This window comes from Nelumbo lutea, chromosome 3 (assembly GCF_056320005.1).
Source record: "Nelumbo lutea isolate HS-2025 chromosome 3, American lotus-T2T, whole genome shotgun sequence".
NCBI lineage: Eukaryota > Viridiplantae > Streptophyta > Magnoliopsida > Proteales > Nelumbonaceae > Nelumbo > Nelumbo lutea.
In genome coordinates, this window is record NC_142686.1 from 27,886,094 (window position 1) to 27,909,534 (window position 23,441).

Genomic DNA, 23,441 nt, shown 5'->3' on the forward strand with positions numbered 1-23,441 from the left:
CTCTTTGAATCCAGATCCTGCAAGATACAATGACCATGAGTAAAAATTACTAAGCAGTTCAAGTTCTTAATCAACTAACAGATAACAAATTAGTGTTCAATCTGGGAACAAGAAGGATAGAGGGAAGGGAAATGGAATCATTAATCTTGACAGATCCCTTCCCAACAATGGGAACATGGAATCCATCAGTTGTGGAGACCCTATCTCTGCCAGAACAGAGCTGGTAAGAGGAAAAACTAGTAGAGCTATGGGTCATGTGCTCTGAGGCTCCAGAATCTATAATCCAAGGAAGTCCCTCCTTACCTAAAGTAGAAACATAAGTTGCAGTGACATGTGAACTATCTGTGTGAGCAAAGGAAGTAGAGTGAACTCCACCAGTAGCACTTGTACCTTGTTGTCTGCCTATTGCTGAACTAGAACTGGTTGTATCTCACTGGTTCAAAAGCTACCCATACCTCTCAAGTTCGGGCCTTATTGCAGCAGCTGCAACAGACTCCAGAGCAGTTGTAGTAGGAGGGGTCGAAATGTCACCAGTGACTGCCATGTGAGTATTTCCCTTCTTATTTTCTAGTCTATTCGGCACAAGATGTGGGTGAAGCTTCCAATAAGTATCTCTTGTGTGTTTAGACTTCTTACAGTAGTCACAGATCAAATCTTTTTTATCTTCCTTCTTGATTTCACTGCCACCCTGATCCCCACCTTGTTTAGGTCTCACAATACTCACCATGGCTGATTGATCAAAAACAGGATTTTTCATCATCACATCTCTCCTGCTCTCCTCCCCTAACACAAAAGCATATGCCTGGGAGAGTGTAACATTGTCCCTGGAAAGAAGATGTTGTCTTGCAATATCATACTTAAGATTAAGGCCAACAAGAAATTCAAACACCCTATACTTCTCTAGATGTTTCTGATAGGTAGTTGCATCCTTAGTGGTTTCCCAAGCAAAGGTCTCTAAATGGTCAATCTCCTGCCACAGGGTTTTAAGGGCTGGAAAATAAGCTGTAATAGGTCTATCTTCCTGCCTTGTAGCAATGATCTGATTTCTCAACTGATAAGTCCTAGCAACATTCTCCCTCTGTGAATAGTTTTCTGCAACCTCATCCCATATTCCCTTAGTTGTGTTTGTCCATCAAAAATTTTTACTTATATGGGGCAACATGGAATTACACAACCAAGTCATCACCATATAATTCTCCTGTACCCACCAGGAGTTGCTAGTTTCGGGTTTCACTTCTTCACCAGTGATATACCCTAATTTCCAATGAGCACCAATAGCCATCTTTGCAGATTGTGACCATTCTAAGTAATTTGAACCATCCAACTTAACTGCAGTAGTGGTCCTAGTCCCGAAAAGGTCTCCAACACCTCCTCCCACTGGTCTCATTTCACTCCCAGGCTTATTTTCAACTCTGTGACCCTCCATGCTTCTCGAAAAGTGCAAAGAAAATAACTATAATATGCAAGAAGATCAAAAGAAACACTTCTAGAACCAACAACACATTTTCGGTGCCCTAAATAGTCCTCCCACAAAACATTCCTTTTTTGCGGGACGGGAGAAGAGAGAGAAGAGGCAGCCGCTCTCTCCAGAAGCCTCCAAATCAGGCAAGACTTGAACCACCCCCTACAGAAAACTCCAAGGAACCCTAAAAAATTAGGGCGCCACATCCTAGGTCAAAATTGAAGAGTCCAACAGAAACAGGACTCCCTCCCCCTTTCTCCAGTTTTTCATGATTTTGATGAGAAACCCTACACCAACTACAGGGCAAACAGATCCACCGAAAAATCCAAAAATTGGGCTTACCTGAGATCTTCGATCAGCCTCTTAAATCACCATGCAATCGGCTGATCTAGGGCTGCATGAGAAAACAACTCAAGGAACCTTCAGCCTACTCTGATACCGAGTAGAAATTACTAATTGCAAATTTAGATGAATTCCTTGTGAAGAGAAAGAAGAAGAAGATGAAGAGTTTCAGCAGTAGAGAAGAAAAGAGTAGGAAGTCAACTAGAATTGAATTAGTTCTGGCCGCCAACCCCTCATTATAATTTATACTTAACTTAAAGAATGAGATATTACAAAAACACCCTTAGTAGGGCGGCTACTAAAGTAGCTGAACAGTCACAACTTAAAAACATAAACTAATGGGCCTAGAGCCCAACAACTTAATAACTTAAAATAAGAATAAAAATAAATGGGCCCAATAACTAGAATCCAGCCCAACTCAACAAATATCAACAACAAAATAACTTGGTGCCTAAACTGGGATTTGGCCAACTTTCTCAATTAATCAATTTTATCAAGAAAAACATTGGAGTTGGAATCTAAGGTTCATTTCTAGGATGCTGATTAGATTGCAATGTTTCAGCACTCTTTGCCCAAGACTTTATAGGGCATCCGCTCAAAGGGACAAAACAATTAAATGGGTTTTCTCTTTAGGAGGCAACATAATTTCAGACCCAGTATTCCAAAGACCTCTTCTTAATAGGGAGATTGATGGATGCATTTTACCACTTTGTCCTGATCAAAGGGATGAGGTAAGTGCTCATGATTGCTAACTTGATCAACAGAGCCACAGGCCTGTTAGGAACCAAAAGGCAAAAATAAAATGGCCTGAAACTCCAAATTGCCAAGCATTAGCATAAACACCCCCTTTTTGTCCTTTTGTGCATAAAAGGCCCTTGACTCCATATTTCAGAGCATTATTATTCCTCTAATACATAAAAATGAGCATGCAAAACATGACTCTTGACTGCAATAAATTCTTTTTCTTTATTTAATAAGTAATGGAGAAATGTAGAGAAGATGGAGGGTAGTTATGTAATTTTATCTTTCTTTCTTGTATTTTAGTAGGCGTGTACATTAGTGTACAGCTTCTTTAATTCTTTTGTTAAGACAAATTTGTCCATTCATATTTCTTTAATATGAATACTCTCTTTTTGGGTTGGTTCGATCAGATTGATCAACCCCAACAGATCTGGACTATTGTTCTTCTTCTTGTCAGTTCACTTTCTCACAAACTAACATGGTATCAGAGCAGGCTGTTCTCTGATCCATTACCTGTTCTTCTAATCTGTTTGAGAGCTATCTTCATCATTGATTGGTTCTGGACTGTTCTGATCATTCCAGGAACCAGTTTTCTGTGTTTTATGCATCCAGCAAGAGAGATTTCATTGGATCTCTCTCGGAAGACATCCGTTTGCAGTGAAAGTTAAAAGGAAGTGTCGCCTGGTCCTCTTCTTCATCCCGTGAAAGTTTCATTGAGATCAGAGAAGTACTAAGAGAGATCTATACATCTCTTCTGGGCGGCAGCAGCCAGTCTTTCCTTTTTTGGATTGTGTTTTCAGTTTTTAACTATTGCTGTATCTTGGACACTTTCTTTCGACTGTGAGAGATTTCTTCTCTTGGTTTTGACTATCTTGAATTGGTTTTCTGCTTATATTCCTCGCTTCAACTACTTTTTTGCTTTGTGTTCTTACTCAACAAGGGTCTAGAAAAGAATGAGATTATTTCTGTTTAGTTTGATGGAAGCAACTATGCTCTCTGGAAGTTTCACTTTCAGTATTTTGTTGAAGGGAAGAATATGTGGGGTTATATTGATGGTTCCACATCCATTCCCAATGCCAATGATATCAAAGGTCTGAAATAGTGGAAAACTGGGAATGCATAGGTTGTTTCGTGGATTCTCGATTTTGTTACTATGGATATCAGTATTCCGATATGGGGCTCAAATCTGCCCATGACATGTTCGAATACCTTGAAAAGGTTTATCAGCAACCAAATATGCCTAGGCAATATCTGATTGAAGTTGATAATTTCTCTTATGAACCTTTGGATTGAATGTAAATTGGCTCACTTTGGGGATCTCTCTACAGACTGTTGTGTGAAAACTATGAAGAAACATCTCAGTAAGAGAAAGACTATGCATTTATTATGCATCTCATATTTGATTATGAAAACCTATGCTCTAGTATACTCAGCAGAGAGCCTGTACCAGATCTTGATATTATACTTGGTGAGTTATTAAGAGAGGAAACCTGTCTCCTCACTCAGTCTGCACTTGATCAGAAGAAGGAACATGGAATAGATATTGTCTTCTTGGCCACCAAACAGAAGGGGAAGAAGGATTTCTCGAAGATGCAATGTTATGAATGCAAGGAATATGGGCATGCGGCATCCCATTGCAAGAAGAAAATTTTCTGCACCTACTGCAAACAGCAGGGACACATTATTGTGGAATGCCCAGTCAGGTCCCCCAAGAAAGGACAACATAAGGCTTATCAAGCATCAGCTGAACCAACTCCAACTGATACTGCATCATCCTCATCAGCTCACAAACCAAATGCACAGGGAAATTTGACTGAAGATAAGATCCGTAAGTTCATGTCCTCGGCTATTTCCTCTGCTTTTTCTGCTATTGGATTGGCTAGTAAGTCTACTTATTTGTGTTCTTCTTCACACATGTGGACCATTGACTCCGGGGCCTCAAACCATATGACTGGGGCCTTCTTTGGTCAGTCTTCTAAACCTTACACCTCTGTCAACCACATTATTACTGCTAATGGTGATTCTCTTCGCATATGTGGGTGTGATGATTTGTTTCTGTCCACTTCTAAGTCTACACCCTTACATCTTCCTAAAACCTTTTTTGTGCCCAAGTTAACTACTAGCCTTATTTCTGTTGGACAACTTGTTGATGATGGTAATACTTGAAGTTACTGCTGTTAGCAGAACTTCTAGGTACAAAACAAAACAAAAATCAAAGAAGAAGAAGAAGAAGAGAGAAGAAGAGGAGGAAAGAAAGGAGAAAAGAGAGCAGAGGAAGAGCAAGAGAGTGATGGGCGAAAATCACTTACCACCGCCCAAGGCAGTATTATTTATATGTTTAACATAACATTAGGTAAAAGGACAAAAATGCCCTGCTACCTACAATAGTATGAGTAAGCAAGCATAAATGCAAGAAATGAGAAACAAAAAATTGAACTTATGGGGCCACATAAACAAGGAACATCATGTCTGGTCCATTGTATCACTACACTCCCCCTCAAGTTGAGAATAGATATTCATCATTCCCAACTTGCACAAGTCTGATTCCAATTTGACTCTGGTGACTGCTTTGGTGAAGAGATCAGCAAGCTGCATATCTGAGGCGACATAGGGCAAACAAACATCTTGAGAAGCAACTTTCTCGCAGATGAAATGACGGTCAACCTCAATATATTTAGTTTTGTCATGTTGGATGGGATTATGAGCAATATTGATAGCAGCTTGGTTATCACAATACAACCTCAACAGTTTCTCATACTCAACCCCTAGTTCCTCAAGAAGATATCTCAGCCATAACACTTCAGCTACACCATGGGCCATTGACCTGTATTCTGCCTCAACACTTGAACGGGAACAACATTTTGCTTCTTACTACGGCATGACACAAGGTTACCTCCAACAAAAGCACAATATCCTAAAGTCGATCTTCTATCGTCAACACATCCGGCCCAATCAACATCAGTATACACCTCGATTTTCATATGACCATTATTCTTAAAGAGTATTCCCTGGCCTAGACATTCCTTCAAGTAAGCAAGGATTCTTTCCACAACAAATAGATGAGTGGTTCTAGGAGAATGCATGTATTGGCTGACCACACTAACAGCATAAGAGATGTCAGGGTGAGTGAGACATAGATAAAGGAGCTTTCCAACTAGTCGTTAGTACATTGCTTTGTCTTCAAGAGGCTCACCCCCTTCAGCACTTATCTTATGATTTAGCTCAATGGGTGTGTATGCGGGTTTAACCCCTAGTTTCCCAGTGCCCTCAAGAAGATCAAGGACATATTTCCTCTGTGAAATAAAGATACCATGTCTAGAGTGGGCCACTTCAATTCCCAAGAAATAGTGTAGATCACCAAGGTTTTTCACTTCAAATTCTGCCTGAAGGAATTGTTTGAGAAAATCAATCTCACCAGGATCACAACCAGTCAAAACAATGTCATCAACATACACTACAAGAAGGATGAGAGAAGCACCATTTCTCTTAATGAAAAGAGTATGATTGGAGTGGGCCTGTACATAGCCAAACCTTTCAAGGGGCAATCTAAATCTGTCACCAAACCAAGCTCTTGGAGATTGCTTTAAACCATATAAAGCCTTTTGCAAATTGCAAACTTTGTTTCCTATAGCAGCATCATAAAAACCAGGAGATAGTTCCATATACACCTCTTCCTGCAAGTCTCCATTAAGGAAAGCATTCTTAACATCGAGTTGGAACAAAGGCCAAGAGAAATTTGCTGCAAGGGATAGTAGAACTCTAATGGTATTCATCTTGGCAACAGGTGCAAAGGTTTCTAGGTAGTCAATGCCATAAGTCTAAGTATACCCCTTTTCCACCAACCGAGCTTTATACCTTTAAATCGAGCCACCTGCATTATGCTTCACAGTGAACACCCAACTGCACCCAACTGGTTTTTTCCTTCTAGCTTGTCAATTAGCTCCCAAGTCTTATTTTTAATGAGAGCACCCATCTCTTCTTCCATTGCATTCTTCCACTCAAGTACTACAAGAGCTTCTTGTAAAGACCTAGGAATAGGTATACCAGAGATAGATGCCAAGGACCTATAGGATGGTGAAAGATGATCATAGGTGATAAACTAAGATATGTAATGAGCAATAGATGAAGTGCACCAACACTTTCCCCTGCAAATTGCAATGAGAAGATCAAGATCATCTAGAGGGGGTAGAGGATTAGAAGATGAGGGTAATGTATCAACAAGCAAAGAGGGAGAAGTACCTGAATCTGGAACTGCAGAGGAGAGAAGAATTGGCCTGGACTGATTATGAACACCGAAATCAACCTACCCCCACCTCCTGTGGTAAATTCTCAACTCCCTACACTTCTGACAAGCACCCTCATTACACAACTCTCCTTTAAGAATAGGGATAGGTACAGGAACTCCAAGACAGGGGCGATCCTTCTCATTATTCTTCCCCTGAGAAGAAACACATGGGTCATAGGGGACATCCTCAAAAAAGGTAGCATCCATGGATACAAACCAAACCAGAACTAGGTTCATAGCAGCAATATCCTTTTTGATTCTGTGCATAGCCACGGAAAATACATTTAACAGCTTTAGAATCAAACTTAGAATGATGGGGTCCTAGAATTTGAACAAAAGAAGTGCACCCAAAAACTTTTAAGAGGGATGGTGTACAAATCTTTCTCAGGAAACAATAATGAAAAGTGAGTTTTCAAATCCAGAACACAGGAAGGGATTCGGTTGGTGAGGTACACAACTGTATTAATAGCACCCCCCAAAAACGAATGGGAACATGAGAATTCAGCATAATACTTCTTGCAACTTCCAGGATATACCTTTTTTTTCTCTCGGCTACCCCATTTTGCTGAGCTGTATGAGGACAAGTACTCTAATGAACAACCCCATACTCAAGAAGATATGAATTCAGATGTTTAGTGAAATATTCTTTGGCATTATCAGATCTGAAAATTTTGATTTTGACTTCAAATTGAGTGAGAACCATTTGATGGAAGGCACGGGTTAAGGTAGGAACCTCATCTCGAGAATGCATAAGATAAACCCATGAGAAACGGGAGTAATCATCAACAAACAATAAGAAATACTTGTACCCCCCCCCCTAGCAGGAATATGATATGGTCCCCATACATCAATATGCACAATTTCAAAAGGAGTGTTGCTTCTTTTATTACTCAAAAAATATGAAGATCTACAATGTTTTGGAAGTTCACAACCCTCACAACCTTCAAAAAAGACATTTGGACTGACTTAAACAAAATAGGAAACAAGTTTTTCAAAGACCCAAAAGACAAATGACCTAAACTACTATGCCAAAGCATAATCTGACTCATAGACTAAGAAACAAAAGACTTCGCAACTCCTTTATCACTTCTAGGGGGTGCTCAAGCAAGTAGATTCCATTCATCTCATGGCCAGTCCCAATCACCTTCCTTATCACCAGATCCTAGAAAATACAATGGTCAGGAAAGAAGGTTATTGCGCAATTTTGGCTTTTTGTAAGGCTACTAACTAAAAGTAGATTAGTGCTAAGCTTAGATATATGCAAAGTTGAGGATAAAGTAATGGCATCAGAGATTCTAATGTTTTCCTTGCTAGAAATGGGAACAAAGGAGCCATCAGCTATGGATACTTTATCCCTGCTTGAAGACAAGTTGTAAGAAGTATATAATGAAGACAAACTTGTCATATGATCTGATGCACCAGAGTCTACAAACCAAGTAGGGTTAGTGTTACCTGGAGTGGTGGCATGAAAAGCAGTGGCTTTGTACCTGAGTGGGCTGTTGAAGTTTGACCTGCCCTAGAATTCTATCTTGTTCGTTGACTGTAAAGTAAAGTAAACAGCAAGTAGGAGAGGAAAGAAGAAGAGAGAAAAAAGAGGAAAGAGAGAAAGGCTGGTTCGAATTAGAGAAAAAAGTTCTCCCTAGATTCGGCCAGACCTGTTATTATATTATTAACTTATTGGAAAAGACTTAAGTGCCCTTCTTTAAGTAAGAAGCACTCGAACTAACATAACAGTGCACATCAACATTCTCAACAAGTACAAAGACCGAAATACCCCTTCACTAACACCACTAACAATCCCCCTCAAGCTGGTGATTATATATCATATAATCCCAACTTGTTACATATGTAGTCCACTCTCCCCCGACTCAAATCTTTTGTAAACAAGTTTGCCCACTGGTTTCCCGTACTAACATATGCAGTTTCTATCACCCCATTCAGCACCTTCTCTCTCACAAAATGACAGTCAACTTCGATGTGCTTGGTTCTTTCATGAAACACCGGATTGGAAGAGATATGAACCGATGCCTGATTGTCACAATAGAGCTTCATTGGAGTACTGATGTCATATCCTATCTCCTGTAGAAGGTTCCTTAGCCACACTAATTCACAAGCAGTATGTGCCATGGCCCTATATTCTGCTTCTGCACTGCTTCTTGCCACAACTGTTTGCTTCTTACTTTTCCACATTACCAGGTTACCCCCCAGAAAGTTGCAATAGCCTGTGGTGGATCGTCTATCAGACATAGAACCTGCCCAATCAACATCAGTGTATCCTTCTACTACCAGTTTTCCACCACTCCTGTACAGCAAACCACGACCAGGAGCTCCTTTCAGATACCTCACAATCCTTAGCACTGCATTCCAATGTGGGACCAAAGGTTTCTGCATGAACTGACTCACCACACTAACCGCAAATGAAATATCTGGCCGAGTAATGGTTAGATAGTTTAGTTTGCCTACAAGTCGTCGGTATCTGCCAGGGTCTTCAAATACTTCACCTATATCACTGCTCAGCCTCGTATTTGTTTCCATAGATGTCTCAGCCGGTTTAGTACCCAACAACCATGTTTCTTCCAATAAATCAAGCACATATTTCTTCTGACACAAATTAATGCCATGCTTAGATCTTACTACCTCTATGCCCAAAAAGTATTTCAACTTACCAAGGTCCTTTGTCTGAAAGTGTTCCTGTAGGAATGCCTTCAATCTATCAATGCCCATTTTATCATTCCCAGTCACAACGATATCATCCACATACACCACCAATATTATTTTGCCTGCTAAAGAGTCAAAACTGAAGACAGAGTGATCAACTTGGCACTGTTTCATACCAAACTTCTTGACCACCTCACTGAACCTACCAAACCATGCTCGAGGGGACTGTTTAAGTCCATAAATAGCCTTCTTAAGTCAGCATACCTTACCATCCTCCCCCTGAGCAACAAACCCTGGTGGTTGCTCCATGTAGACCTCCTCGAGCAAATCACCATGCAAAAAAGCATTTTTGATATCTAGCTGATGGAGAGGCCAATCATACATAGCTGCAAGGGAGATGACGACACGAACTGACCCTATCTTAGCAACCGGGGAGAATGTCTCTGTGTAGTCAATGCCATAGGTTTGGGAGTACCCTTTGGCAACCAGTCGTGCCTTCAGGCGCTCAACACGACCATCTGGAAAATACTTAACACTATACACCCACTTACAACCGACAGTCTGCTTCCCAGGAGGAAGAGCGGTGAGATCCCAAGTGTGATTATGATGCAGAGCAGAGAGCTCTTCTTCCATAGCATGGCACCACTCTGGAGAGGTAAGGGCTTCCTGGACATCCTTAGGAACAACCACAGAGGATAACAAAGAGATGAACTGGCGATGGGAGGCAGAGAGGTGGGTAAGTGAAACAAAATTGGAAATAGAGTGAAGGGTGCAAGTACGTTTACCTTTCCGGAAGGCAATAGGAAGATCTAAGTCGGAGGCTAGTGTCAGAGCTAGAGCTGGATCTGTCGACGGTGATGAAGCTGGAGGAGCTGCAGCCGGTACACGCGAGCGATGTGTATACACGTGACGGATGGGTGGACAGTCAACCGACTGTGGCACCGGAGGCAAGGACGTAGGCAGGACTGGAACCAAAGGAGGTGGATCAGCCGCAGGAAGAGGAAGAGGAGGTGGTGATGAGGAGGAAGCAGCAGCACCGGACCCCACGAAGAACGGAGTAGACTCAAAGAATGTAACATCAGCACATACCAAGGAACGACGAGAACTGGGATGATAACACTTGTACCCTTTCTGAGTTCGGGAATAGCCAAGGAAGATACACTTCAAGGAACGTGCATCTAACTTGTCAGTCCCGGGACCCAGATTATGAACGAAGCAAACACACCCAAATACCCGAGGAGAAAGCGGAAACGGAGACATGTTGGGGAATAAGACACTAAAAGAAGAACGACCATCAAGGATAGACATGGGCATCCGATTAATTAAGAAACAAGAGGTGAGCATTGCATCGCTCCAAAAGGTTTTGGGAACATTCATGTGGTGCATAAGGGAGCATGCCATTTCTACAAGATGGCGGTTCTTTCTCTCAGCCACCCCATTTTGTTGCGGAGTGTAGGTACATGAAGTTTGGTGTATAATGCCATGTTGGTCCAAGTATTCTTGAAAAGATGAAGACAAGTATTCACAACCATTATCAGAACGGAAAATTTTGATGTGAACGCCAAATTGATTGCGGATCTCAACATAAAATTTCTGGAAGATGGCAAATAATTCACTTCTTTCTTTCTTTAAATAGAGCCACGTCATTCTTGAACAGTCATCAACAAAAATAACAAAATATCGGTATCCATTATATGACATCACTTTATAAGGACCCCAAACATCTGAATGAATTAAAGAAAAAAGACTCGACACACGGTTATCGACCCTAGAACGAAAGGGAACACGATGGTGTTTCCCAAATTGACACGACTCATAATCTAAAACAGAGAGTTGACTCAATGAAGGGACTAAAGACTACAACACTTTCAGCGAAGGATGGCCAAATCTACAATGCCATTGGTAAGGAGAAATGGATGACTGAAGGGCCGTCGACGTTCGTCCACCACCATCAAGATAATACAGTCCACCGACTTCATGTCGTTCACCAATCTTCATCCCAGTCTTGAGATTCTGAAAAACACACATAGAAGGGTAAAATGTGATGGAGCACTTAAGGGACTTGGTCAGCTTACTAACAGATATAAGATTAAATGGAAGCTTAGGTACATATAAAACAGAGGATGTGGAGCCATTAGCAAGGGTAACAAATTGTGATGTTGAGCAATGAGTGAGAGATGAAAACACACTTGGAGTTCCCGTCATGTGATCGGAGGCTCCAAAGTCAATAATCCAGGGGTTGGGTGTGGATGCCAAACAAGCCATACCTGAATGTGCAAAGGAAGTTGTGTTCTGCAGCGACTTGGATTGAACAAACCTCTCATACTCATCCCGAGGAACACTCACCATCTCCTTGTCTGGACCATCTGAGGGAGTAGAAGGCATTGGATCAGTTGACCGGTTCTCCTGTCTAGAGTTGAAACTGGTGTCACTAGTCATGGCATGGTTGGCCCACGTCGAGGGAGGACCATGTAATTCATAGCAGTGGTTAATGGTATGTCCATCCAATCCACAATGAGTACACTTCCATGGACCCGAGCCACGTCCTCTACCACGAGCTCCCCCTGAATCTCTGCCCCCAGTACGACCACCACCACGGATATGTGTAGATTCACCACTACCACTCCTGCCAGGCTGGGCTCCTCAAGCCCCACTTCTGCCACCTCGACCTCTTGACACTGCAAATGCTGATTTATCGGAGACATTAGAACCCATAGATCCAATGGAAGCCCTCCGAAGATAAGCAAACACCTCCTCTAAAGATGGAAGAACAGATCCCCCTAGTATCTGAGCTCGTACCGGTTCATACTCAGACTTCGGCCCCACCAGAAACCGTGTCACATCAAGCTGCTCTCGCTGTTGCTGTTGAACTTTGACATCAGAAGTGAGAGGATGATAGACATTTAACTCATTACGGATATTCCTCACACTGGCATAGTACTCCTCAAGGCTCTGATTTCCCTGTTGCAGATTGAAGTATTCCTGATACAGTTGATATACCCTAGTGGTATTATCCTGACTTGAATACAGTTTCTTAGCATGATCCCACACCTCTTTGGTTGTGTCAAGAAACATGAAATTCACACTGATTTTGGGTTCCATACTGTTCCACAACCATGTAATGATCTATGCATCTTCTTGTTCCCAGTCTTCATACTCCTGAGAATTAGCGGGGGGTTTCTCCTCTCTTATATGCTTCACTTTCTTCTTCGCCTTCAGAAAAACCTCTACAGACTTGGCCCAAGGGACATAATTCTCTCCATTCAGTTTAATGGAGGTCATTTGGACATTCAGGTAGTCAGTAGAGATCATGACACTAGGTTTACTATCACTGTTATCTGCCATTGCCGAACTCCCTTATCACTGAATTCTGAGCACTGAATTATGAGCACTACACACTGTACACTACACACAAACACTTCACTGAAATCTGCACACTGATTTCAACAGTAATAAATGCTGAGAACTGCAACACCACAAACCCTACTCACCGAAATCTGCACATTGATTTCAGCAGTATTAAATGCTGAAAACTGCAACACCACAACCCCTACTCACCGAAGTCTACACACTGATTTCAGCGATATCAAATGCTGAAAACCACACTTGTAACACCACAAACCCTAACCCACAGCTACAGGAAGTTTCACCATTAAGTAGACACTATTGCCCTTTGAATCACACACAAACCAGAATAAACCCTAGCATAAACCCTAGCATACTGCAATCTGAAAACCCATCATGCGAACTGTACTACACCTCTCATGCATTCCATAACAGAAAATATGCATAAAAAAAAAAAAACTTTACCTCATTGCCTGAAGGCCAACCACACGAAGGGCTGAGACACCACTGCACCACACGTACCAGCCCTAACTAGGGCTTAGAAACCACAGCAACCAATCACCAACGACACAATCGGAGGCATAGGAACCTCCTAGGGAAGAGGGCGATCACTCTTTTTCAGCCATTTTCCCAGTCTCCAACTCACAGCTGAGAAACCCAAGAGAAACCATAATTCGAATGCACAGAAGGCAGAATTCTAGCAAGTCTGATTTGTTGAACTTGCTTTGATACCATGTTGAAGTTTGACCTCCCCTAGAATTCTGTCTTGTTCGTTGACTGTAAAGTAAAGTAAACAGCAAGTAGGAGAGGAAAGAAGAAGAGAGAAAAGAGAGGAAAGAGAGAAAGGTCGGTTCGAATTAGAGAAAAAAGTTCTCCCTAGATTCGGCCAGACCTGTTATTATATTATTAACTTATTGGAAAAGACTTAAGTGCCCTTCTTTAAGTAAGAAGCACTCGAACTAACATAGCAGTGCACATCAACATTCTCAACAAGTACAAAGACCGAAATACCCCTTCACTAACACCACTAACATGGGCAAATGCTGATGTGGAGGAAAGAGGTGCAGTAGTAGTAGAGACAAACTAAGATGATCCTGCAAGCCCAGCTTCATTGTCCAACTGAGTCAATGCTGCCCTGAATCCAGCAATGGCCTCCAAAGAAATGGTTCAAGACCCCTGAAGGGAAGAACCATCTGATGTAACAGCCGCATTTGCATTCCCTTTCTTATTCCTGAGTCTTTCCGGTACAAGATTCAGGTGAAGCTTCGAACAGGTGTCTTTTGTGTGCCTAGGTTTCTTGCAATACTCACAAAACACACCCTTCTTTCCTTCACTCTTCATCTCTTTCTCCCTCTCACCACTATACTTGTGTCTTGCAGCTGCTAATGCCACTTCCGTCTGAGAATTTTGAAGCATAACCTTCCTCCTACTCTCTTCACTATGTACTAGAGAGTAAGCTTGAGACAAGGTAACATTTTCCCTAGTGAGAAATTGTTGTCTAACAATGTCAAAATCAGAATTCAGACCCGCAAGAAATTCAAAAACTCTATTTCTTTCAACCAACTTGTTAAAGGCTGCTGCATCTTTATTACTCCCCCACTCGATTGTTTCAAGGTGATCTATCTCATGCCATAGGGATTTCGGAGTGGAGTAATAAACTAATACGGGTTTCTCCCCCTGCTTCAGATTGTTAACTTCAATTTTCAACTCGAAAGCCCTAGCCACATCAAGTGGTTGGGAATAAGTCTCTTTCATATTGTCCCAAATATCCTTGGCAGTCTTTGCCTAAAGATAATTTCTGCTAATATGGGGCTGCATTGAACTGCACAACCATGTCATCACAAGATAATTTTCTTAAACCCATTTGGAATGGGAAGAGTCATCCTTGGCTGGTTCCTTAGTGTCTCCAGTCACATAGCCTAACTTTCCCCTTCCTCCAATTGCCATCATGGCAGTTTGAACCCATTCCAAATAGTTAGAACCATCAAAACTAATTGTGGTAACCTAAAAAGGGTTGTTATCAGTCATACTAACAGCCCTTTCAGCACCCTCTCCAGTAGGATTCTGTTCACCCCCAAAGAACTCCATGCTGAAACCAACACAAAGAAGAACAAAACCACACTCGGCTCCCCTTCTGAAACAAAAGCAGATAGAATAGAGGAGAAGCAACTATTCGGTCCAAGAAAAAGTTCAGAAAAAAATGGGCGCACTGCTCAAAAATATCAGAAATCCTAATCAGTCCAGTGAACTCCAAAAAGGTAACCGCACCTCTCAAAGGTTTCAGAAAAAAGCAACCTTCAGAACCCTAATCAGTCCAGTAAACTCCAAAAGGTAGCCACACCTCTCAGAGATTTCAGAAAAGAACAACCTTCAGTAATAGTCCTTTGGAGGGTTAAGGAGAAAAAACTACCCAGAAATTTCTGGGCGGCACCTTCAATCTGAAATTTAAACCCTAAATCTCACCTCAAAACTTTTCTCTGATTCTTCCTGACTGCTGGGCAAACTCCAAGAACAGAAACGTCCTGGGCAAGGCTTCAAACTCCACCAATCTCCACGAATCAGGCCACGAACAGAACTAGAACTCTAGCCCTATTAAACTCTCATGTAGCCGGCTGGGAAGAGCCTACATGAGATTCACGAACAGACCTAAACCTGCTCTGATACCAACTTGAAGTTACTGCTGTTAGCAGAACTTCTGGGTACAAAACAAAACAGAAATCAAAGAAGAAGAAGAAGAAGAAGAAGAAGAGAGAAGAGGAGGAAAGAAAAGAGAAAAGAGAGCAGAGGAAGAGCAAGAGAGTGACGGGCGAAAACCACTTACTGCCGCCCATGGCAGTATTATTTATATGTTCAACATAACATTAGGTAAAAGGACAAAAATGCCCTGCTACCTACAATAGTACAAGTAAGCAAGCATAAATGCAAGAAACAAAAAAAATAAAAAACTGAACTTAAGGAACCACATAAACAAGGAACATCATGTCTGGTCCACTGTATCACTACAGTAATAAAATTTTGTTTACTCGTGATGGTTGTTTTATCTAGGACCAGCACACTGGGGAACTGAAGGGGAAGGGGGCGTAGGCTTGGAAGATTGTTTGCTCTAGAATTTGAGAATAAGAAAGTTCCACCAGATTCTTGTTTGCTATCTACTACTTCTAGTTTTTCTCCTACCTCTTTTAATAATGTGTGGCACTTATGGCATAGACGTTTGGGTCACGCTCATGCTAAAAACTTGGATTATTTATTTTCATCTAGTTGTTTGCCTATGATTGTTACTTCTTTTAAGAATGTTGATAAATCTTGTTTAACTTGCTGCTATAGTAAAAGCCATGTTTTGCCTTTTCCATCTTCTACTAAACATGCTTTTACACCTTTTATCTTATTCACGGTGATGTGTGGTCGTCTCTAGTTATTTCACGTTTGGATTATAAATATTTTATATTGTTTATTGATGACTGTACTCGATATACATGGGTTTACTTCCTTCAAAAGAAATCAAAGGTCTTTCCCATTTTTAAGAACTTCCATGCTATGATTATGACCCAATTTAAAAGCACTATAAACATTTGGGGGTCAGATTCAGGGGGAGAGTACTTTGATAGAGAGAATGGTGAGTTTCAAACCTACCTCAAACAACATGGCATTCGGTTATAGAGATCTTGCCCAGGTACACCTCAACAGAATGGGGTATCTGAGTACAAGGATTGTCACATTGCTAGTATGGTGAGATCCTTGTTACAAGACTCCCATGTTCCCATTACCTTCCGGGTGGAGGCAACCCACACTGATGTTCATCTCATCAACATTCTTCCTACTGCAATCCTTAAAAATTCTTCCCCCCATCAATTCTTGTTTCACTGTCCCCCTAATCTATCCATGCTTCGTGTCTTTGGTTGTATCTGTTTTGTCCATCTTCCTCCTCATGGACACACTAAGCTAACAACTCAATCAACTATGTGTGTACGGAACACAAGGGATTTCTCTGTTATGATCCCAAAGTCCAAATACTGCACATTTCTCGTAATGCCATTTTCCTTGAGAACCTTTCATTCTTTGCACATATTAGTAAATTACCTACACCATCCTTTTCTGTTCTACAACATTTTGGCTCTGTAGGTGATCTTCCTCCCACATCTCTACCACTTCAGGTTTATTTTAGGAAGCATCCAGGTCACCCACTGCCTATGCCTCCACCACTAGCACTAGTGACTGGTGATTCCTCTCCACCCATCACTGTTGTAAGTTCCTCTTCCCATCTTGTTGATTTTCCTTTATTCGTTCCTTGCGTCGATCATCTTGTGTTTTTCGTCCACCTGACTACTATGGCTTCTTTTCTAGCCATAGCTCCTTCTCAGTTGTTTTGTCATTTACAGATATTCCCAAGTCTTACAACCAGGCTGTAGCAGTTAAGCATTGAAAAGATATTATGGACTCTAAGGTTTAGGCTATATTGGAGAATGATACCTAGGAGTTGGTCACTCCTCCTCCAGATGCCTCCATCATTGGTAGTCGATGGGTTTACAAAGTGAAACTTAAATCAGATGGTACTCTAGACCAAGGAAGTATCGGTATCGAGTACTGTATCGGACAGCTTGGATACGGATACGAATAGGATACGGATACAGATACGGATATGATTTGGAAACGCATGGATACGGATGAAAAATATGAAACACTAGGATACAGTAGGGAAACACATGCAAAGTTCATAAATACATTAATAAGATTAAATTTATGGTCAAATAGTAATAAATAATGTATAAATATATAAGAAATATATATTTAATGGTGTACATAAAAATATATTATAATTAATAGCATAATGCACAGATATCATACAATGCATTAATTAAGAGCCCAAGATGGACTTGTTATATTTATCCTAATTATTATATCAATTATTTTCTATTTTATTATTTTTACATTTTAACATTAACAAAAAAGTTAACCAAATACTAAATTCTAAAATATAAATTAAATTATCATTCAATAATTTATAAAAATATATGATTTTAACTTAAAATATATAAAATTGGTCAAATTTTCTAAGATATATATCCTATGAAAATTCATAATTTTTAATTATTAAAATAATTATTTCATTATTAAAATTTTTATTTGTATAAATTTTTTGAAATTAAAATTCAATTTTCATATAAATTTAAATTAGTGGATTTGATAAATCCAATTTAATATTATATTCTTGAGTATTTTGCAAACAGATTTTCATTTTTTTGTAAATAATAAATATGTTGTCATTTAATGTAGATTAAAATATTAATTAATAATTATAAAAATATATAAATTTTGTAAGATATATATCATGTGCAAATTTATAAATTTTAAGTAGTAAGGTAATTATTCTACTATTAATATTTTATTTGTATAAATTTCTTGAGATTAAAGTCATCTTTTGATGTAAATATATTTTTTTTGGCACTCATTTTGATGTAAATATAGAATTGGTAGATTATTTATTCCATTTGTTTATAAAATACTAATTTTAAATATTATTTATTTTAATTTTTAATTGGGGTTGTTAAACATAAATATTGATTATTTAATTGGATAGACATTAACAAAAGTTGTCTTATTTCGTTAAATATCATAACGCATGGCATGGCCAAATGGTTTGACGGAGAGTTTAAGGCTTTTGGCGCCACGCGCTATGTTCCAGGTTCAAATCACGCTATTAGCAGCTTTTGCATTTTTAATCGAAGACGTGTATTTGACAGTATCAGTGCATATCGGTCGATACAATGTGATACGGGATGATACACACTCGTATCGGTCCGATACGTGCGATTTACAGGATACGTTTCCATTCATAATGTATCCTATATCGCCCTAATCTAATACCGATACAATACACCCCGTATCAGACGTATCGTATCGATATTTAAATCCTTACTCTAGACACATATAAAGCCCGGTTGGTTGCTCAAGGCTGCAAGCAAGAATATGGAATTGACTATGATGAGACCTATGCTCTAGTGGCCAAAATGACAACAGTCCGTTTACTCTTGGCCATTACTACTATTAGACAATGGACAGTTCATCAAATGGATGTCAAGAATGCCTTTCTCCATGGGCATTTACAAGAAACAGTTTACATGAAACCACCTCCCAGCTATTGTGATGATCCTCATATAGTGTGTAAACTGAAGAAATCTTTATATCCTCATATAGTGTGTAAACCACCTCCCAGCTTGGTTTGACCACTTCCGTACAATGGTGTTGGAGGCTGGCTTTCAACAAAGTGCTTCGAATTACTCTCTTTTCACTCTCAAGCGAGCACAGGGGTTGACTCTTCTCTTGGTATATGTTGATGATATACTTATCACTGGAGATGAATGTGGATGACATTAACAATTTGAAGCTCCTTCTCAACAACTCCTTCAAAATGAAGGATCTTGGGCCTGTCACCTATTTTCTTGGGCTTGAAATTCAGTGATGTCCTCAAGGTTATTTTGTTAACCAACATAAATATGCCTCTAATTTGGTGACACTTGCTCGTTTGACTGATTCTAAACAAGTGGATACACCTCAGGAGCTTAACTGTAAGCTAAGCAAAGATGATGGTGAGCTTCTTCCTGATGTTACTCTATATCGACAGCTTGTATGTACTCTTATCTACCTAACTATGACTAGACCGGACATTTCCTATGCGGTCCAACTTGTCAGTTAGTTTGTCTCTACTCCACGTCAGCCCCACTTCTCTGTTGTTCTCCAAATCATCCGTTATGTCAAGGACACCCTATCTCATGCCTTGTTTTTCTCATCTTCATCCTCCACCCAACTTCGAGCTTATGTAGATACAGATTGGGCAGGTTGTCCCGACACTCGTCATTCCACTACTAGTTCGTGTATATTTCTTGGTGACTCTCTGATTTCTTGGAAATGCAAGAAACAACAAACCGTTTCCAAGTCATCTACAGAAGCAGAGTATAGAGCAATGTCCTTAGTATGCCGTGAAATAGTCTGGCTCAAAGCTATACTTCATGACTTGGACATTGATCACTCATCTGCCATCCCCCTGTTTGCTAACAACATGATTGTGATCAAGATTGCATCCAATCCAGTATTTCATGAGTGCACTAAACATATTGAGGTGGATTGCCACTTCATTCGTGATCTTCTTCTTATAGACAAACTGATGCTTATCCCCCAACATCAGTTTGAGGGGGAGTGTAGAGAAGATGCAAGGTATTTATGGAATTTTATCTTTCTTTCTTGTATTTTAGTAGGCGTGTACATTAGTGTAAAGCTTCTTTAATTCTTTTGTAAGGACAAATTTGTCCATTTATATTTTTTTAATATAAGCACTCTCTTTTTGGGTTGGTTTGATCAGATTGACAACCCTAACAGATCTAGACTATTGTTCTTCCTCTTGTCTCTTCATTTTCTCACAAACTAACAAGAAATTGCATTTAAGAACAACTTGAGACAGCAAATGACATGTAGGAAAGAGAGTTTCCTAAGTACAAACATCGTCCATGTAGAAATCATCCCTCAGACTGCAAGGAAGGTTAAGAAAAATATACATGACAATCACATGAATAGACATAACCAGAGGTTGCTAGAAAGTGAAATCGTATCTCATCAAAAGGATATCTTTCCTATTAAAATTTCTTCCAAAATAGAAAAGCTTTGTACAAAATGATAATTGATGCATATAAGACTTATTGTAGTGTTATATAAAGCAGCACTTAGGCCATAATCATCTGTCAAAAACTTAGAACCAAATTAAGTAAAAACCTATTAACACTTTTATCCACATGAGCAGTAAATGAAATTTTCCTACAAGTATTCATACAGATAGATATAGCAGCAAAAGAGTCATCAGCATGATCTCATAAATTTTAGTTCTGTATATGCCCATACCTCCCGATGTCCTATTTATACATGGCCTCCACTCACCACCTTTATAAGGGTGTCTCCACACAGTTGCCAACTACAGTAAATTCAATAGCTATATGTTAATGGAAAATCTTAACTAAATAGTAAACAGAAGATCAACAGAAGCTGTATGAAAAAACAATAGACAAACTTGTTTATCAATAGCAAGAAAACTTTATAGAAAATAATCAAAAGCAAGACGCACAAAAACAATTTGAGAATAAAACACAAAATGCACAATCACTGGACCAAACCCAAGCCTTCCTTGAAGGATAACCTCAAAGCTGGAAAACCCAAAAATGATACATAAATATACCAAGTCCCTACAAACACAATAAAGTGGTGCTCAACCATCAAAATTATGCTGAAAAACCTTAACACAAATAATTATAAGGACATAAATAGAGGCATGTACCAAGGTCATATTGTCAATGACAAAATCAGGATGGAATAGTGGTTGTGACTCTTGACGGGCATTTTGCCAGAGGTATTTTTTATCAGAAGAAAAGAAAGGAATTCATTAGTTAATCAATTAAAAGAGTCACAAAAAGAGGTTATGGATATGATAAAAAAAGCAACAACACTACATTCTCACCCAACCACCCTCCTCACATTTGAGCCCAAAGCATTTGCTGTCTATTAACCCCTTGTTTAGCCAAACAGTTTACAAACCTACATACCCATCTGATTTGTATTTGCATGCCTTTTGAGGACCATTTGAACCGTCTTAATTCATTTCTGAAGTTCCACACCACATTCTTTTCCTTCATTAACCATCCAACTACCACCTTCAAATCCCCTTCAATCATCAACCACTTAACTCCCATTTCTTTCACTTTTCGCACCCCAAATACTACTGCTCAAAGTTCTGCCCTTATTGAATCAGCTTCTTGTATTGGACCTGAAAACATTGCACATATGGTTCAATTCTCCTCTGTCACATTCCCAATTCCAAAAGGCCCAGGATTACCCATGCTGCTGCCATCAAATTTCAACTTCAACCACCCTTTTTTTGGATGTTTATCAACCAGAATGCATCTAAGTCCAAAAAAAACCAATAAAAGCATAGAACAGCCTGAAGAGAAACTGTTACACAGAATTAGTAGAGTTGACATTTACCTAATCAATTAAAGGTTCACAAGTTGGTGTTCACCAAGACCTATAGAAGTCTTATCAAATTCTACAAAGAGTTAACAAAAGAAAGAAGAGAAGACAATAGATGGAAATAAGATGAAAACCCTAGGCAATCACACCCCCAACTTGGCAATCACACCAAATTCTGTAGAGAAGTTTTCTTGGTTCATTAGCCAAAACTGTTCAGCAAATGAGTCTTACAAACTTGATAAGAAAGAAGCTTCTGAAGGAAGAAACTCGCCCCCCAAGTTAGTTTACTCAACAAGACACTTACAAAAAGAAGCTAGATTAAACTAAACCTGCCCCCAACTAATTACAAACATAAAGCCAAACAAAGGGAAATTACTAGGCTAAGAACTGTCCCCAAATATAAGCCCTAAATACAAAACTACAAAAATACCCTTGATGTCCAGAAACATAAAGGTCAAATAAGTTCTGTCCAGCAGAAAACTCAACCACACAAAGAGCATCTTAAGGAGGATTGAAGATTCTAGGATATTCCCAAGTTGATCCACTACTAACCCAGATCCCATGTGGGCATCAAGTCATCATATGATGCCAAATAAGCAGAGGAGCAGCTTTGGCTCTCTTTCAATATGCCTTAAGTTGATTCCCATCACACAGTCAATTTACTGATGAGAACAAAAGAGGAAAAAAAACACATGAATTTAAATCTAATTAGAGCTAGGGGATTTAATTGTTTATAAAAACACATGAAATTAGTCTTTGATGAAGATTACCCAAAAGAAGTTTGGAACCTCAAATTTCAATTGGGACCTAGGAATTGGTAATGACTCGTATGGGTGCTCAATTCGGAGAGGATTGGGAAGATTCCATGGCAAGTTTCTTCAATGAGTCAAGATGAAAGGAGGAGCAGGAGTAAGGGTAAATTTCTGAAGAGACATCTGATTTGACAGTAGAGTTTTGATGGAAAAGTTCCCCTAACTATTTGTCATATCTTATAATAGAGATGTATGAGTTGCAGATGTATGAGTGTGATGGAAACACAGTGAGCCAGTCCCTTGTTTTCAGAAGAAATTTAAATGACTGGGGACTCAAGAACTTGATTAATCTAATGAGAGTGCTAGATAACATAAGCCCTCTGCTAGGGGAGGTGGATTCCAGGCTATGGAAGTGGAAGAGAACTGGAAACCTCTTGTTGAAGTAATTTTTGCCAGAAACTAAGCAGTGATGAAGTGACAATTTTTCCCCATAAAAAGATTTGGGTTCCACAGGCTCCATCTAAGGTGGCTTTCTCCTATGGACAGCTGTATGTTGAGAAATCTCAATTAAGCAGACTGTGTGCTCTGTGGGAAGAAGACAGAATCAGCATATCATCTACTTTACAATGCACTACAGAAAGGAATGCATATGATTATTTCTGCATAATTTTAAACATCAGATGCTGTCACCAAAGACATTGAAGGAACACATTTAGGGGTGGAAAGTGGGTGGGATCAACAACAGGGAAGGAAAATCTGGAGTTTAATACTTTTAGCAGTGATGTGGGGTATATGGAAAGAGAGAAACAGTAGAATATTCAAAGACAAACAAAGCTCTTTGGAGAATGCA

The 23,441-nt window shown here is 39.7% G+C and overlaps 1 protein-coding gene across 5 annotated transcripts in view; it reads right to left on the bottom strand.

Annotated features, from left to right (window-relative positions):
* LOC148863857 (protein ESMERALDA 1-like) overlaps positions 1-23,441 on the bottom strand; it is a 90,472-nt gene that overhangs the window by 64,207 nt on the left and 2,824 nt on the right. For all 5 annotated transcript variants that reach the window (XR_016109630.1, XR_016109629.1, XM_088976666.1 and 2 more), the window contains exon 2: positions 20,721-20,790. Coding sequence is in view for 3 of the 5 variants with exons in the window: in XM_088976666.1 (XP_088832792.1) it covers positions 20,721-20,790 (70 nt within the window). In the remaining 2 variants the exon portion in view is untranslated. The remainder of the gene's footprint in view (positions 1-20,720; positions 20,791-23,441) is intronic.